At 50.5% G+C, this 15000-nt stretch overlaps 2 protein-coding genes across 2 annotated transcripts in view; both read right to left on the minus strand.

Annotated features, from left to right (window-relative positions):
• Nucleotides 1-585: 585 nt before the first annotated feature.
• On the minus strand, nt 586-7622 carry LOC118938515. Its single transcript, XM_036942560.1, has 6 exons — nt 7385-7622; nt 6035-6131; nt 3955-4077; nt 2864-2884; nt 1584-2582; nt 586-752 (listed from the first exon to the last, which is right to left on the minus strand). The coding sequence occupies exons 1-6, from the start codon at nt 7598-7600 to the stop codon at nt 586-588; spliced, it is 1623 nt and encodes a 540-aa protein (XP_036798455.1). The 5' UTR covers nt 7601-7622.
• A 690-nt stretch (nt 7623-8312) lies between these two features.
• Nucleotides 8313-15000, minus strand: part of LOC110487505 (adhesion G protein-coupled receptor L1-like) — a 76656-nt gene continuing 69968 nt past the window's right edge. Inside the window, exons 19-22 of the mRNA XM_036939965.1 lie at nt 10578-10798; nt 10328-10394; nt 10145-10236; nt 8313-8563 (exon numbers count right to left, since the gene is read on the minus strand). Of these exons, the coding sequence (XP_036795860.1) occupies nt 8350-8563; nt 10145-10236; nt 10328-10394; nt 10578-10798 (594 nt within the window). The 3' untranslated portion in view covers nt 8313-8349. The remainder of the gene's footprint in view (nt 8564-10144; nt 10237-10327; nt 10395-10577; nt 10799-15000) is intronic.

Below are 15000 nucleotides of genomic sequence, written 5' to 3' on the forward strand. Positions count from 1 at the left end.
TGGGGAGAGGAAAGACACACAGGGGGAATAGAGACGGATGGGGAGAGAAAAGACACACAGGGGGAATAGAGACGGATGGGGAGAGGAAAGACACACAGGGGGAATAGAGACGGATGGGGAGAGAAAAGACACACAGGGGGATTAGAGACGGATGGGGAGAGAAAAGATACACAGATGATGTGAAAATGGATCACGTATTTAAACAGAACATGAGAGGGAGACCAGCTTGTGATGACCAAGAGATAAGAGACAGGGAGGAGCCTTCATCATCATTTCGGGTGTAGGTATCATGAGGTGATCATCATCATCATCACTATCATCATTACCATCATCACCATCACAATTATCACCATCATCACCATCACAATTATCACCATCATCATTATCACCATCATCACCATAATCACTATCATCATCTTCATCATCATTATCATCACTATCATCATCAATTTAACAATAGCCAGCAAAATCCATCACCATTATAATGGTCTTTATCAATGATTATGATAATTAATATCATGGCTGCAACAACTGTCTTCCTCCTCCTCCTCCTCCTCTTCCTCCTCCAGATCACCAGCGCCCTAGTCACAGACTCGTCACCCGTTGCATCTGTCCCTCATCGTCCTCGCTGGCGGGCTCTGTGTAACCCAACTCCCCATTAGCCGTGAGGGGTGTGAGGGGTGGGGGCTGGTAGAAAGTCTGCATGTGATTAGGCCTGGGGCCCAGAGGGGGTCGTCCCAGGCTGTAGGGGACTTCCAAAGGGGGTCGGTGGGGTCGAGGGGTGGGGCTAACCTCTGGTTGACCTTCGGGGCTGCTGTCAGGATAGGACGACAGGAGTAGGGGCGGAGATTCACGGGTGTAGAATCGTGGTGGCGGGGGTGAGTTTCGGGTGTAGAGCTGGGGAGAGTCGCTTCGAGTGTAGATGTTCGGGGGAGAATTTCGGGTGTAGACATTTGGGAGGGGGTCGTTTCGGGTGTATATACTTGGTGGTGAATTTCGGGTGTAAATATTTGGGGGTGAATTTTGGGTGTATGTATCAGGAGGTGAGTTTGTGGTGTAGACATTTGGGGTGTATATATCTAGGGGTGCGTTTCGGTTGTGGGTGAAGATGGGGGAGGGGTTAGAATCCTGGGTGTAGATGGGGGAGGAGTCAGGATCAAGGTCAGGGGTCACGGGGTCATAGCTGTCAGGGTCGTCCGGGTCGCTAAGGTAACGGACGGACTGAGTGCTCCCTTCCTCCATCCTCCTCTCCTTCCCTCTGTTCCACCCCTCCATCCCTCCATCTCTCTGGTCACTGAGGAACTGCTCCTCCTTCTCTCTCTCCATCCCTCTCTCCTTCCACCCCTCCATCCCTCCGTTTCTCTGGTCATAGAGAAGAGAATCCTCTTTCGCTCTCTCCTTCCACCCCTCCACCCCTCTCTCTTTCCACCCCTCCACCCCTCTCTCTTTCCACCCCTCCACCCCTCTCTCTTTCCAACCCTCCACCCCTCTCTCCACCCCTCTCTCTTTCCAACCCTCCACCCCTCTCTCCACCCCTCTCTCTTTCCAACCCTCCACCCCTCTCTCCACCCCTCTCTCTTTCCAACCCTCCACCCCTCTCTCCACCCCTCTCTCCTTCCACCCCTCCACCCCTCCATCCCTGGGGTCATAGAGAAGGGGATCCTCCAGGGCTTTATACAGGGGTTCTGTCTCCAGAGGCGGAGGAGGAGGGGGAGGAGGAAGCGGCCTATCCCGGTAACGGTCCCGCTCCGAACCCCCCGCGCCACCCGGCTCAACACCCCCGCTGCGGTGACGGGATAGCGTTCCCCCTACGCCCTGCTGCTGTTGCCGCGACAACGTGGAATGTGGGCGTGCGGTCTGCATCTGCAGCGACGCCTCCTGGGGGCGTGTCTGTCTGTCCTGGAGGAGGAGTCTACGGGAGAGGGTCCCGCCCCCCAGCTGCAGCTGGCTCCTGTTGCTCTCCTCCTGGCGTGTGTGTGTCGGCACGTCCTGCAGAGGACGAGGTGTGTGTGTCGGCACGTCCTGCAGAGGACGAGGTGTGTGTGTCGGCACGTCCTGCAGCGGACGAGGTGTGTGTGTCGGCACGTCCTGCAGAGGACGAGGTGTATGCGTCCAGCCGTCCTGGTGCGTGTGCGCGTGTGTCGGATCTTGGTCATGTGTGTGCGTCGACACCCGAGCTACCGTCCAACTCTCGTGGGCGGAGGGCTGTGGGCGTGTCAGTCGGTCCAGGGGGCGTGCCAGGCTGCCGTAGCGCTCCGCGGCTGCAGCCGGCCTCAAGTTGCTCTGAACCAGCTCTGAGATGATCATGTTCTCCAGGACCGTCGCGTCCGATAGGTTCCTCCGCATTCCGCTTCCGTGAGGCTCCACCCCCAGACCCACGGCGGCGTGGGGGGTGAGGGGGGCGGGGGAGGCGTCCTCCCCCCCTCCTCCTCCCTCCCTGAGGAGGTCTGTGCTGCCACCCACCCCGGACCGAGGCCCCCCACCACCCCCACCCAGACCCTGCAGGGTGAAGCTGTTGGTGCTGTAGCCTCCGTTCAGACAAACACTGTCCATCTCCTGGCTCTGGGACAGGACGTCACCTTCTGGTGGCCGGGGGGAGGCGGAGGGGGGAGGAGGAGGGGTGGAGGTGGGGGTGACATGGCAGAGAGAGAAGTACACAGTTAGACAACTGCCCTCTGGTGGAGAGAGAGAGAGAAGTACACTTATTGACAATCCAGAGTCCATATATTTAGGCGGATCATATTTTTTTACCTATTTTTTTTATGTATAAAGTTAATTGCCAACTGATAAACCAACACATGTATATATTACATCTGTAAATACAACAGACTGATACAACAGGAGGTAAAGGAGGAGGGCGTACTCTGTATGTCTCTGAAGGTCCCTGTAGGTCAGGACAGGACCGATCAGGACAGGAAAGGACAGGTCAGGACAGGAAAGGACAGGTCAGGACAGGACAGGACCGATCAGGACAGGAAAGGACAGGTCAGGACAGGAAAGGACAGGTCAGGACAGGACAGGACCGATCAGGACAGGACAGGACCAATCAGGACAGGAAAGGACAGGACAGGACAGGACCGATCAGGACAGGAAAGGACAGGACAGGTCAGGACCGATCAGGACAGGAAAAGAAAGACTGACAGTCAGAGACAGACTGACAAACAACAGACTGACTTTTTAATAACGTCAACATGCAGACTGAACTGAAAATAAGAATAAGGCAGAGAAAAAGAGGAGATGGGAGAGAGAGAGACAGACAGGTAGTGAGATAGAGAGAGAGACAGACAGGTAGTGAGATAGAGAGAGAGACAGACAGGTAGTGAAATAGAGAGAGAGGCAGACAGGTAGTGAGATAGAGAGAGAGACAGACAGGTAGTGAAATAGAGAGAGAGACAGACAGGTAGTGAGATAGAGAGAGAGACAAAGAGAGAGAGAGACAGACAGGTAGTGAGATAGAGAGAGAGACAGACAGGTAGTGAAATAGAGAGAGAGGCAGACAGGTAGTGAAATAGAGAGAGAGACAAAGAGAGAGAGAGACAGACAGGTAGTGAGATAGAGAGAGAGACAGACAGGTAGTGAAATAGAGAGAGAGACAGACAGGTAGTGAAATAGAGAGAGAGACAAAGAGAGAGAGAGACAGACAGAGAGAGACCGTCAGAGAGACAGACAGACAGGTAGTGAGATAGAGAGAGAGACAAAGAGAGAGAGAGACAGAGAGAGAGACCGTCAGAGAGGCAGACAGACAGGTAGTGAGATAGAGAGAGAGACAAAGAGAGAGAGAGACAGAGAGAGAGAGACCGTCAGAGAGACAGACAAACAGACAGGCAGACAGACACACACAGAGAGATGGATAGATAGATAGAGAGATCGATATATATACAGATAGATATACAGATAGATAGAGATAGATATACAGATAGATATACAGATAGATATACAGATAGATAGATGTACCAGTAGAGGTGAAGAGGCCAGGGGAGGGCTGGCTGTAGCCCTGAGCCAGTAGGCTGTCATAAGGAGAGACTCTAGGGTGAGTCTGTAACACTGGGTTAGTCAGGAAATGGTTACCCAGGCCAGCTAGAGAGAGGGAGAGAGAGAGAGAGGGGGAGAGAGAGAGGGGAGGGGGGTAGGGGGAGAGAGGGATAGAGGGAGAGAGAGAGAGGGGGAGAGAGGGTTAAGGAAAGACTCTAAAAGAAGAGAACACAAAATAGGGGAAGAAAGAGGAGAGAACCAGAGGAAAAGAGGAGGAGGAGGAGAGAAGATAGAAGGAGGAGAGGACTAGATGAGAGGACTAGAGGAGAGGAGTAGAGGAGAGGACTAGAGGAGAGGAGTAGAGGAGAGGACTAGAGGAGAGGAGTAGAGGAGAGGACTAGAGGAGAGGAGTAGAGGAGAGGACTAGAGGAGAGGACTAGAGGAGAGGAGTAGAGGAGAGGACTAGAGGAGAGGAGTAGAGGAGAGGAGTAGAGGAGAGGAGTAGAGGAGAGGACTAGAGGAGAGGACTAGAGGAGAGGAGTAGAGGAGAGGTGTAGAGGAGAGGAGTAGAGGAGAGGACTAGAGGAGAGGTGTAGAGGAGAGGACTAGAGGAGAGGACTAGAGGAGAGGACTAGAGGAGAGGACTAGAGGAGAGGACTAGAGGAGAGGAGTAGAGGAGAGGACTAGAGGAGAGGACTAGAGGAGAGGACTAGAAGAGAGGAGTAGAGGAGAGGAGTAGAGGAGAGGAGTAGAGGAGAGGACTAGAGGAGAGGACTAGAGGAGAGGAGTAGAGGAGAGGAGTAGAGGAGAGGACTAGAGGAGAGGACTAGAGGAGAGGAGTAGAGGAGAGGACTAGAGGAGAGGACTAGAGGAGAGGAGTAGAGGAGAGGACTAGAAGAGAGGAGTAGAGGAGAGGACTAGAGGAGAGGAGTAGAGGAGAGGACTAGAGGAGAGGAGTAGAGGAGAGGACTAGAGGAGAGGTGTAGAGGAGAGGACTAGAGGAGAGGACTAGAGGAGAGGACTAGAGGAGAGGACTAGAGGAGAGGACTAGAGGAGAGGACTAGAGGAGAGGAGTAGAGGAGAGGACTAGAGGAGAGGACTAGAGGAGAGGACTAGAAGAGAGGAGTAGAGGAGAGGAGTAGAGGAGAGGAGTAGAGGAGAGGACTAGAGGAGAGGACTAGAGGAGAGGAGTAGAGGAGAGGACTAGAGGAGAGGACTAGAGGAGAGGAGTAGAGGAGAGGACTAGAGGAGAGGACTAGAGGAGAGGAGTAGAGGAGAGGACTAGAGGAGAGGACTAGAGGAGAGGACTAGAGGAGAGGAGTAGAGGAGAGGACTAGAGGAGAGGGCTAGAGGAGAGAACTAGAGGAGAGGACTAGAGGAGAGGACTAGAGGAGAGGACTAGAGGAGAGGAGTAGAGGAGAGGACTAGAGGAGAGGACTAGAGGAGAGGACTAGAGGAGAGGAGTAGAGGAGAGGACTAGAGGAGAGGACTAGAGGAGAGGACTAGAGGAGAGGACTAGAGGAGAGGACTAGAGGAGAGGAGTAGAGGAGAGGACTAGGGGAGAGGACTAGAGGAGAGGACTAGAGGAGAGGAGTAGAGGAGAGGACTAGAGGAGAGGACTAGAGGAGAGGAGTAGAGGAGAGGACTAGAGGAGAGGAGTAGAGGAGAGGAGTAGAGGAGAGGACTAGAGGAGAGGACTAGAGGAGAGGACTAGAGGAGAGGAGTAGAGGAGAGGACTAGAGGAGAGGAGTAGAGGAGAGGAGTAGAGGAGAGGAGTAGAGGAGAGGACTAGAGGAGAGGACTAGAGGAGAGGACTAGAGGAGAGGAGTAGAGGAGAGGACTAGAGGAGAGGACTAGAGGAGAGGAGTAGAGGAGAGGACTAGAGGAGAGGAGTAGAGGAGAGGACTAGAGGAGAGGACTAGAGGAGAGGAGTAGAGGAGAGGAGGATGAGAAGGAGGAGAGGGCTAGGAGAGGAGGATGAGAAGGAGGAGAGGGCTAGGAGAGGAGGATGAGAAGGAGGAGAGGGCTAGGAGAGGAGGATGAGAAGGAGGAGAGGACTGACCTCTGTTGAGTGTAGGTGTGGTGTTAACATCAGCAGCTATGAAGGAAGACTCAGTCTGTCTGCGCACTGTATCGTTCCACATCCTCCTAATGCGACTCTGCAACACACACACACGCACACACACGCACACGCACACACACGCACACGCACACACACACACACGGACACACACTTGGTTTACAACACACTCATAGCTTTCATCAGGAAGTCACTGTGTGTTTGTGTACCTTTCTGTTAGCGGGAGTTCTGCATGCCGTTGTGTGTGTGTCTTACGTGTGTGTGTGTGTGTGTGTACCTGTCTGTCAGCAGTAGCTCTGCGTGCTGTTGTGTGTGTGTGTGTGTGTGTGTGTACCTGTCTGTTAGCAGTAGTCCTGCGTGCTGTTGTGTGTGTGTGTGTGTGTACCTGTCTGTTAGCAGTAGTCCTGCGTGCTGTTGTGTGTGTACCTGTCTGTTAGCAGCAGCCCTGCGTGCTGTTGTGTGTGTGTGTGTGTGTGTGTACCTGTCTGTTAGCAGTAGTCCTGCGTGCTGTTGTGTGTGTGTGTGTGTGTGTACCTGTCTGTTAGCAGTAGCCCTGCGTGCTGTTGTGTGTGTGTGTGTGTGTGTGTGTACCTGTCTGTTAGCAGCAGCCCTGCGTGCTGTTGTGTGTGTGTGTGCACCTGTCTGTTAGCAGTAGCCCTGCGTGCTGTTGTGTGTGTGTGTGTGTACGTGTCTGTTAGCAGTAGCCCTGCGTGCTGTTGTGTGTGTGTGTGTGTGTGTACCTGTCTGTTAGCAGTAGCCCTGAGTGCTGTTGTGTGTGTGTGTGTGTGTGTGTGTGTGTGTGTGTACCTGTCTGTTAGCAGTAGCCCTGTGTGCTGTTGTGTGTGTGTGTGTGTGTGTGTGTGTGTGTGTATGTACCTGTCTGTTAGCAGTAGCCCTGCGTGCTGTTGTGTGTGTGTGTGTGTGTACCTGTCTGTTAGCAGTAGCCCTGCGTGCTGTTGTGTGTGTGTGTGTGTGTACCTGTCTGTTAGCAGTAGCCCTGCGTGCTGTTGTGTGTGTGTGTGTGTGTGTGTACGTGTCTGTTAGCAGTAGCCCTGCGAGCTGTTGTGTGTGTGTGTGTGTGTGTGTGTGTGTGTGTGTGTGTGTACCTGTCTGTTAGCAGTAGCCCTGCGTGCTGTTGTGTGTGTGTGTGTGTGTGTACCTGTCTGTTAGCAGTAGCCCTGCGTGCTGTTGTGTGTGTGTGTGTGTGTGTGTACCTGTCTGTTAGCAGTAGCCCTACGTGCTGTCGTGTGTGTGTGTGTGTACCTGTCTGTTAGCAGTAGCCCTGCGTGCTGGTGTGTGTGTGTGTGTGTGTGTGTGTGTGTGTGTGTGTACCTGTCTGTTAGCAGTAGCCCTGCGTGCCTGGTTGGTACTGCAGTAGCGGTTGTTGGCCCGTAGGGCGGCGCCCTTCACAGAGCCAGGTGAACTGGTGGTGGAGGAACAGTCACAGCACTGGGAGTGACGCACACACTTCCCATAGTCCTTATGGCCCTGGACAAACATGAACACACCGTATATACTGAAACACATAGAAAATATAATACAATACATGATCAGCCTCACCTCTTCCTGGTGAGAGACAGTACTGAGACCCCACCTCTTCCTGGTGAGAGACAGTACTGAGACCCCACCTCTTCCTGGTGAGAGACAGTACTGAGACCCCACCTCTTCCTGGTGAGAGACAGTACTGAGACCCCACCTCTTCCTGGTGAGAGACAGTACTGAGACCCCACCTCTTCCTGGTGAGAGACAGTACTGAGACCCCACCTCTTCCTGGTGAGAGACAGTACTGAGACCCCACCTCTTCCTGGTGAGAGACAGTACTGAGACCCCACCTCTTCCTGGTGAGAGACAGTATTGAGACCCCACCTCTAGTGGGGTCACTCACTCTCCTAGTGAGTGTACAGAACAGTATTGAGAACCCACCTACCTTCCTAGTGAGTGTACAGACAGTATTGAGAACCCACCTATCTTCCTAGTGAGTGTACAGAACAGTATTGAGAACCCACCTACCTTCCTAGTGAGTGTACAGAACAGTATTGAGAACCCACCTACCTTCCTAGTGAGTGTACAGGACAGTATTGAGAACCCACCTACCTTCCTAGTGAGTGTACAGACAGTATTGAGAACCCACCTACCTTCCTAGTGAGTGTACCCACAGTATTGAGACCCCACCTACCTTCCTAGTGAGTGTACAGAACAGTATTGAGAACCCACCTACCTTCCTAGTGTGTGTACATACAGTATTGAGAACCCACCTACCTTCCTAGTGAGTGTACAGAACAGTATTGAGAACCCACCTACCTTCCTAGTGAGTGTAGAGGCAGTATTGAGACCCCACCTACCTTCCTAGTGAGTGTACAGAACAGTATTGTGATGAGCAGAGCCTGGGCCGTGTTAAGGGAGGAGAAGAGGTAGGAGAGGAGGAGAGAGGGAGATGAGAGGAAGACGAGCCCCAGAGACCAGGTCACCACCAGGAGGAAGAGGAGGGTGAGCGAACCCACAGTCCACGCTCTGTAGAGAGGGAGAAAGAGGAGAGGAAGAGAGGAGAGGGAGATGGGGAGAGGTTTAGAGGCATGGAGGAGAAAGAGGGGGTGGGGGTTAGGGAGGAGAGAGAGAGGGAGGTGGGGGTTAAGGGGGAGAGAGAGAGGTGGAGGTGGGGGTTAGGGAGGAGAGAGAGAGGGAGGTGGGGGTTAGGGAGGAGAGAGAGAGAGTGAGGTGGGGGTTAGGAGGGGAGAGAGAGAGAGAGGGAGGTGGGGGTTAGGGGGGAGAGAGAGAGGGAGGTGGAGGTTAGGGAGGAGAGAGAGAGGGAGGTGGGGGTTAGGGAGGAGAGAGAGAGAGTGAGGTGGGGGTTAGGGAGGAGAGAGAGAGGGAGGTGGGGGTTAGGGGGGAGAGAGAGAGGGAGGTGGGGGTTAGGGAGGAGAGAGAGAGAGGGAGGTGGGGGTTAGGGAGGAGAGAGAGAGGGAGGGGTTAGGGGGGAGAGAGAGGGAGGGTAGGGGTTAGGGAGGAGAGAGAGAGGGAGGTGGGGGTTAGGGAGGAGAAAGAGAGGGAGGGGTTAGGGGGAGAGAGAGAGAGAGGTAGGGGTTAGGGAGGAGAGAGAGGGAGAGGCAGGTGGGGTTTAGGGAGGAGAGAGAGGGAGAGGGAGGTGGGGGTTAGGGAGGAGAGAGAGGGAGAGGGGGTGGGGGTTAGGGAGGAGAGAGAGAGGTGGGGGTTTGGGAGGAGAGAGAGAGGGAGGGGTTAGGGGGGAGAGAGCGAGGGAGGGATTAGGGAGGAGAGAGAGAGAGGGAGGTGGGGGTTAGGGAGAAGAGAGAGAGGGAGGGGTTAGGGGGGAGAGAGAGAGGGAGGGGTTAGGGGGAGAGAGCGAGGGAGGGGTTAGGGAGGAGAGAGAGAGAGGGAGGGGTTAGGGGGGAGAGAGAGGGAGGGGTTAGGGGGGAGAGAGAGAGGGAGGGGTTAGGGGGGAGAGAGCGAGGGAGGGGTTAGGGGGGAGAGAGAGAGGGAGGGGTTAGGGGGGAGAGAGCGAGGGAGGGGTTAGGGAGGAGAGAAAGAGAGGGAGGTGGGGGTTGTGGGGGGGAGAGAGAGAGGGAGGTGGGGGTTAGGGGGGAGAGAGAGAGGGAGGGGGGGTTAGGGAACACAGAGAGAGAGAGAGGTGGGGGTTAGGGGGAGAGAGAGAGAGGGAGGTGGGGGTTAGGGAGGAGAGAGGGAGAGGGAGGGAGGTGGGGGTTAGGGAGGAGAGAGAGAGGGAGGTGGGGGTTAGTGGGGAGAGAGAGAGGGAGGTGGGGGTTAGGGGAGAGAGAGAGGGAGGTGGGGGTTAGGGGGAGAGAGAGAGAGGGAGGTGGGGGTTAGGGAGGAGAGAGAGAGCGAGGGAGGGGTTAGGGAGGAGAGAGGGAGGGGTTAGGGGGGAAGCAGAAGGAGAAGATATTATGTCATGTTATTTTGACACAACTTTTTAAGCCTCACATCTTCTACTTTTCACTATTTGAGTCCTCTGTTACTTCTTCCTGTTTCTACCCCTTCCCATTAGCCTCTGTGTCCCTCCCTGCCCAAAACAAACAACCAATCATGCCTGTCACATATGTGCCAGGGGGCGGGGCTCACCTGAGGTTGTCGTGACGACTGGAGTCGGGTTTGAGGGCGGAGGAGCTGTGCACCATCTTGTGAAGAGTCATCACCAAGACAACCAGGTTCAGCTGGTGGTCACAGGGTCAGAGGTCAGAGGTGAGAGGTCAAACTCATGTGTATGTGTGTGCTCACATGTGAGAGTGTGTGTGTTTGTCTCACCATTATAATGACAGATACAGGACCCAGGAAACTCCAGATGAAGTAGTTGTCCATCTGCAGCCAACACCTACACACACACACACACACACACACACACACACACACACACACACACACACACACACACACACACACACAATACAGCATAGTAAGTATAAGTTTTGACATACACACACAATACAGCAGAGATTTCAAATCAATACTCACACACACATCCTCCCCCCCACCACACACACTCTCTGCCACTTACACGGTCCGGGTGCCGTAGCCCCTGTAGTCGATGGCGGCGGAGACGGCCACGACCACCCCTGGCAGGAAGTAGCCGCAGAGATAGAAGTACTTCCTCCTAGAGGTCCGTCCTTCAAAGAGCTCCCCCTGCAGTAAGTAGAGTTCCACTGCCTCCAGGCATAACCAACAGAACACAGAGAGCAGGGAGAAATGGAGCAGACCGGCAAAGACTGGACACGCTACCTAGAGAGGGGAGGAGAGGGGGAGGAGAGGAGAGGGGAGGAGAGGGGAGGAGAGGGGGAGGAGAGGGGGGGGGGGAGGGGAGGAGAGGAGAGGTGAGGAGGGGGGGGGAGGAGAGGAGAGGAGAGGAGAGGAGAGGAGAGGGGGAGGACAGAGGGAGGAGAGGGGGAGGAGAGGTGGAGAGGGGGAGGAGAGGTGGAGAGGGGGAGGAGAGGGGGAGGACAGAGGGAGGAGAGGGTGAAGGGGGGAAGAGGAGGAGAGTGGAAGAGGAAGAGAGAGGGAGGAGGGTGGGAGAGTTGGAGAGAGGGAGGAGGGGGGAAGGAGGAGAGAGGGTGGATGGAGAGGTGGAGAGGGGAGGAGAGGGGAAGGAGAGGGAGGAGGGAGGAAAGGAGGAGAGAGGGAGGATAGAGGGAGAGGTGGAGAGGGAATTCAATTCAATTCAAAATATTTTATTGGCATGACAGAAATCCCTCCATTCATACTGCTGAAGTAACGACACATGAAGAAACACTGAGGAACATTTCAGTTACTGACTGGACCAAGAAGAACTAAAAGCTCTGTACTGAGGCTTGTCCTCTCATAAGAACTAAAGCTCTGTACTGAGTCTTGTCCTCTCATAAGAACTAAAAGCTCTGAACTGAGTCTTGTTCTCTCATAAGAACTAAAAGCTCTGAACTGAGTCTTGTCCTCTCATAAGAACGTAAAGCTCTGTACTGAAATCTTGTCCTCTCATAAGAACTAAAAGCTCTGTACTGAGTCTTGTCCTCTCATAAGAACTAAAGCTCTGTACTGAGTCTTGTCCTCTCATAAGAACTAAAAGTTCTGTACTGAGTCTTATCCTCTCATAAGAACTAAAAGCTCTGTACTGAGTCTTGTCCTCTCATAAGAACTAAAAGCTCTGTACTGAGTCTTGTCCTCTCATAAGAACTAAAAGCTCTATACTGAGTCTTGTCCTCTCATAAGAACTAAAAGCTCTGTACTGAGGCTTGTCCTCTCATAAGAACTAAAGCTCTGTACTGAGTCTTGTCCTCTCATAAGAACTAAAAGCTCTGTACTGAGTCTTGTCCTCTCATAAGAACTAAAAGCTCTGTACTGAGTCTTGTCCTCTCATAAGAACTAAAGCTCTGTACTGAGTCTTGTCCTCTCATAAGAACTAAAGCTCTGAACTGAGACTTTTTAACTCATAAGAACTAAAAGCTCTGTACTGAGTCTTGTCCTCTCATAAGAACTAAAAGCTCTGTACTGAGTCTTGTCCTCTCATAAGAACTAAAAGCTCTGTACTGAGTCTTGTCCTCTCATAAGAACTAAAAGCTCTGTACTGAGTCTTGTCCTCTCATAAGAACTAAAAGCTCTGTACTGAGTCTTGTCCTCTCATAAGAACTAAAAGCTCTGTACTGAGTCTTGTTCTCTCATAAGAACTAAAAGCTCTAAACTGAGTCTTGTCCTCTCATAAGAACTAAAAGCTCTGTACTGAGTCTTGTCCTCTCATAAGAACTAAAAGCTCTGTACTGAGTCTTGTCCTCTCATAAGAACTAAAAGCTCTGTACTCAGTCTTGTCCTCTCATAAGAACTAAAAGCTCTGTACTGAGTCTTGTCCTCTCATAAGAACTAAAAGCTCTGTACTGAGTCTTTTTAACTCATAAGAACTAAAGCTCTGTACTGAGTCTTGTCCTCTCATAAGAACTAAAAGCTCTGTACTGAGTATTGTCCTCTCATAAGAACTAAGGCTCTGTACTGAGTCTTGTCCTCTCATAAGAACTAAAGCTCTGTACTGAGTCTTGTTCTCTCATAAGAACTAAAAGCTCTGTACTGAGTCTCGTCCTCTCATAAGAACTAAAAGCTCTGGACTGAGTCTTTTTAACTCATAAGAACTAAAGCTCTGAACTGAGTCTTGTCCTCTCATGAGAACTAAAAGCTCTATACTGAGTCTTTTTAACTCATGAGAACTAAAAGCTCTGTACTGAGTCTTGTTCTCTCATAAGAACTAAAAGCTCTAAACTGAGTCTTGTCCTCTCATAAGAACTAAAAGTTCTGTACTGAGTCTTGTCCTCTCATAAGAACTAAAAGCTCTGTACTGAGTCTTGTCCTCTCATAAGAACTAAAGCTCTGTACTGAGTCTTGTCCTCTCATAAGAACTAAAGCTCTGTACTGAGTCTTGTTCTCTCATAAGAACTAAAAGCTCTGTACTGAGTCTTGTCCTCTCATAAGAACTAAAGCTCTGAACTGAGTCTTGTCCTCTCATAAGAACTAAAGCTCTGTACTGAGTCTTGTCCTCTCATAAGAACTAAAAGCTCTGTACTGAGTCTCGTCCTCTCATAAGAACTAAAAGCTCTGTACTGAGTCTTTTTAACTCATAAGAACTAAAGCTCTAAACTGAGTCTTGTCCTCTCATAAGAACTAAAAGCTCTGTACTGAGTCTTTTTAACTCATAAGAACTAAAAGCTCTGTACTGAGTCTTGTCCTCTCATAAGAACTAAAGCTCTGTACTGAGTCTTGTTCTCTCATAAGAACTAAAAGCTCTGTACTGAGTCTTGTCCTCTCATAAGAACTAAAAGCTCTGTACTGAGTATTGTCCTCTCATAAGAACTAAAGCTCTGTACTGAGTCTTGTTCTCTCATAAGAATTAAAAGCTCTGTACTGAGTCTTGTCCTCTCATAAGAACTAAAAGCTCTGTACTGAGTCTTGTCCTCTCATAAGAACTAAAGCTCTGTACTGAGTCTTGTTCACTCATAAGAACTAAAGCTCTAAACTGAGTCTTGTCCTCTCATAAGAACTAAAAGCTCTGTACTGAGTCTTGTCCTCTCATAAGAACTAAAGCTCTGTACTGAGTCTTGTTCTCTCATAAGAACTAAAAGCTCTGTACTGAGTCTTGTCCTCTCATAAGAACTAAAAGCTCTGTACTGAGTCTTGTCCTCTCATAAGAACTAAAGCTCTGTACTGAGTCTTGTTCACTCATAAGAACTAAAATCTCTGAACTGAGTCTTGTCCTCTCATAAGAACTAAAAGCTCTGTACTGAGTCTTGTCCTCTCATAAGAACTAAAAGCTCTGTACTGAGTCTTGTCCTCTCATAAGAACTAAAAGCTCTGTACTGAGTCTTTTTAACTCATAAGAACTAAAGCTCTAAACTGAGTCTTGTCCTCTCATAAGAACTAAAAGCTCTGTACTGAGTCTTTTTAACTCATAAGAACTAAAAGCTCTGTACTGAGTCTTGTCCTCTCATGAGAACTAAAGCTCTGTACTGAGTCTTGTTCTCTCATAAGAACTAAAAGCTCTGTACTGAGTCTTGTCCTCTCATAAGAACTAAAAGCTCTGTACTGAGTATTGTCCTCTCATAAGAACTAAAGCTCTGTACTGAGTCTTGTTCTCTCATAAGAATTAAAAGCTCTGTACTGAGTCTTGTCCTCTCATAAGAACTAAAAGCTCTGTACTGAGTCTTGTCCTCTCATAAGAACTAAAGCTCTGTACTGAGTATTGTCCTCTCATAAGAACTAAAGCTCTGTACTGAGTCTTGTTCTCTCATAAGAATTAAAAGCTCTGTACTGAGTCTTGTCCTCTCATAAGAACTAAAAGCTCTGTACTGAGTCTTGTCCTCTCATAAGAACTAAAGCTCTGTACTGAGTCTTGTTCACTCATAAGAACTAAAGCTCTAAACTGAGTCTTGTCCTCTCATAAGAACTAAAAGCTCTGTACTGAGTCTTGTCCTCTCATAAGAACTAAAGCTCTGTACTGAGTCTTGTTCTCTCATAAGAACTAAAAGCTCTGTACTGAGTCTTGTCCTCTCATAAGAACTAAAAGCTCTGTACTGAGTCTTGTCCTCTCATAAGAACTAAAAGCTCTGTACTGAGTCTTGTCCTCTCATAAGAACTAAAAGCTCTGTACTGAGTCTTTTTAACTCATAAGAACTAAAGCTCTGTACTGAGTCTTGTCCTCTCATAAGTTGCGACAAAACTATGTCACATCAAATCAAATTTTATTGGTCACATACACATGGTTAGCAGATGTTATTGGTCACATACACATGGTTAGCAGATGTTATTGGTCACATACACATGGTTAGCAGATGTTATTGGTCACATACACATGGTTAGCAGATGTTAATGGTCACATACACATGGTTAGCAGATGTTAATGGTCACATACACATGGTTAGCAGATGTTATTGGTCACATACACATGGTTAGCAGATGTTATTGGTCACATACAC

This window comes from Oncorhynchus mykiss, chromosome 13 (genome assembly GCF_013265735.2).
Source record: "Oncorhynchus mykiss isolate Arlee chromosome 13, USDA_OmykA_1.1, whole genome shotgun sequence".
NCBI lineage: Eukaryota > Metazoa > Chordata > Actinopteri > Salmoniformes > Salmonidae > Oncorhynchus > Oncorhynchus mykiss.

Bases quoted from the DNA above. Each gene is read 5' to 3' on its own strand.
- LOC118938515 (XM_036942560.1), bottom strand. From the start codon at position 7,600: ATGTATTGTATTATATTTTCTATGTGTTTCAGTATATACGGTGTGTTC. The intron at 6,132-7,384 runs GTACACACACAC...TGTGTGTTGCAG, and splicing joins GGGCTACTGCTAACAGACAG to AGTCGCATTAGGAGGATGTG. The intron at 4,078-6,034 runs GTCAGTCCTCTC...CCCTCTCTCTAG, and splicing joins CACACCTACACTCAACAGAG to CTGGCCTGGGTAACCATTTC.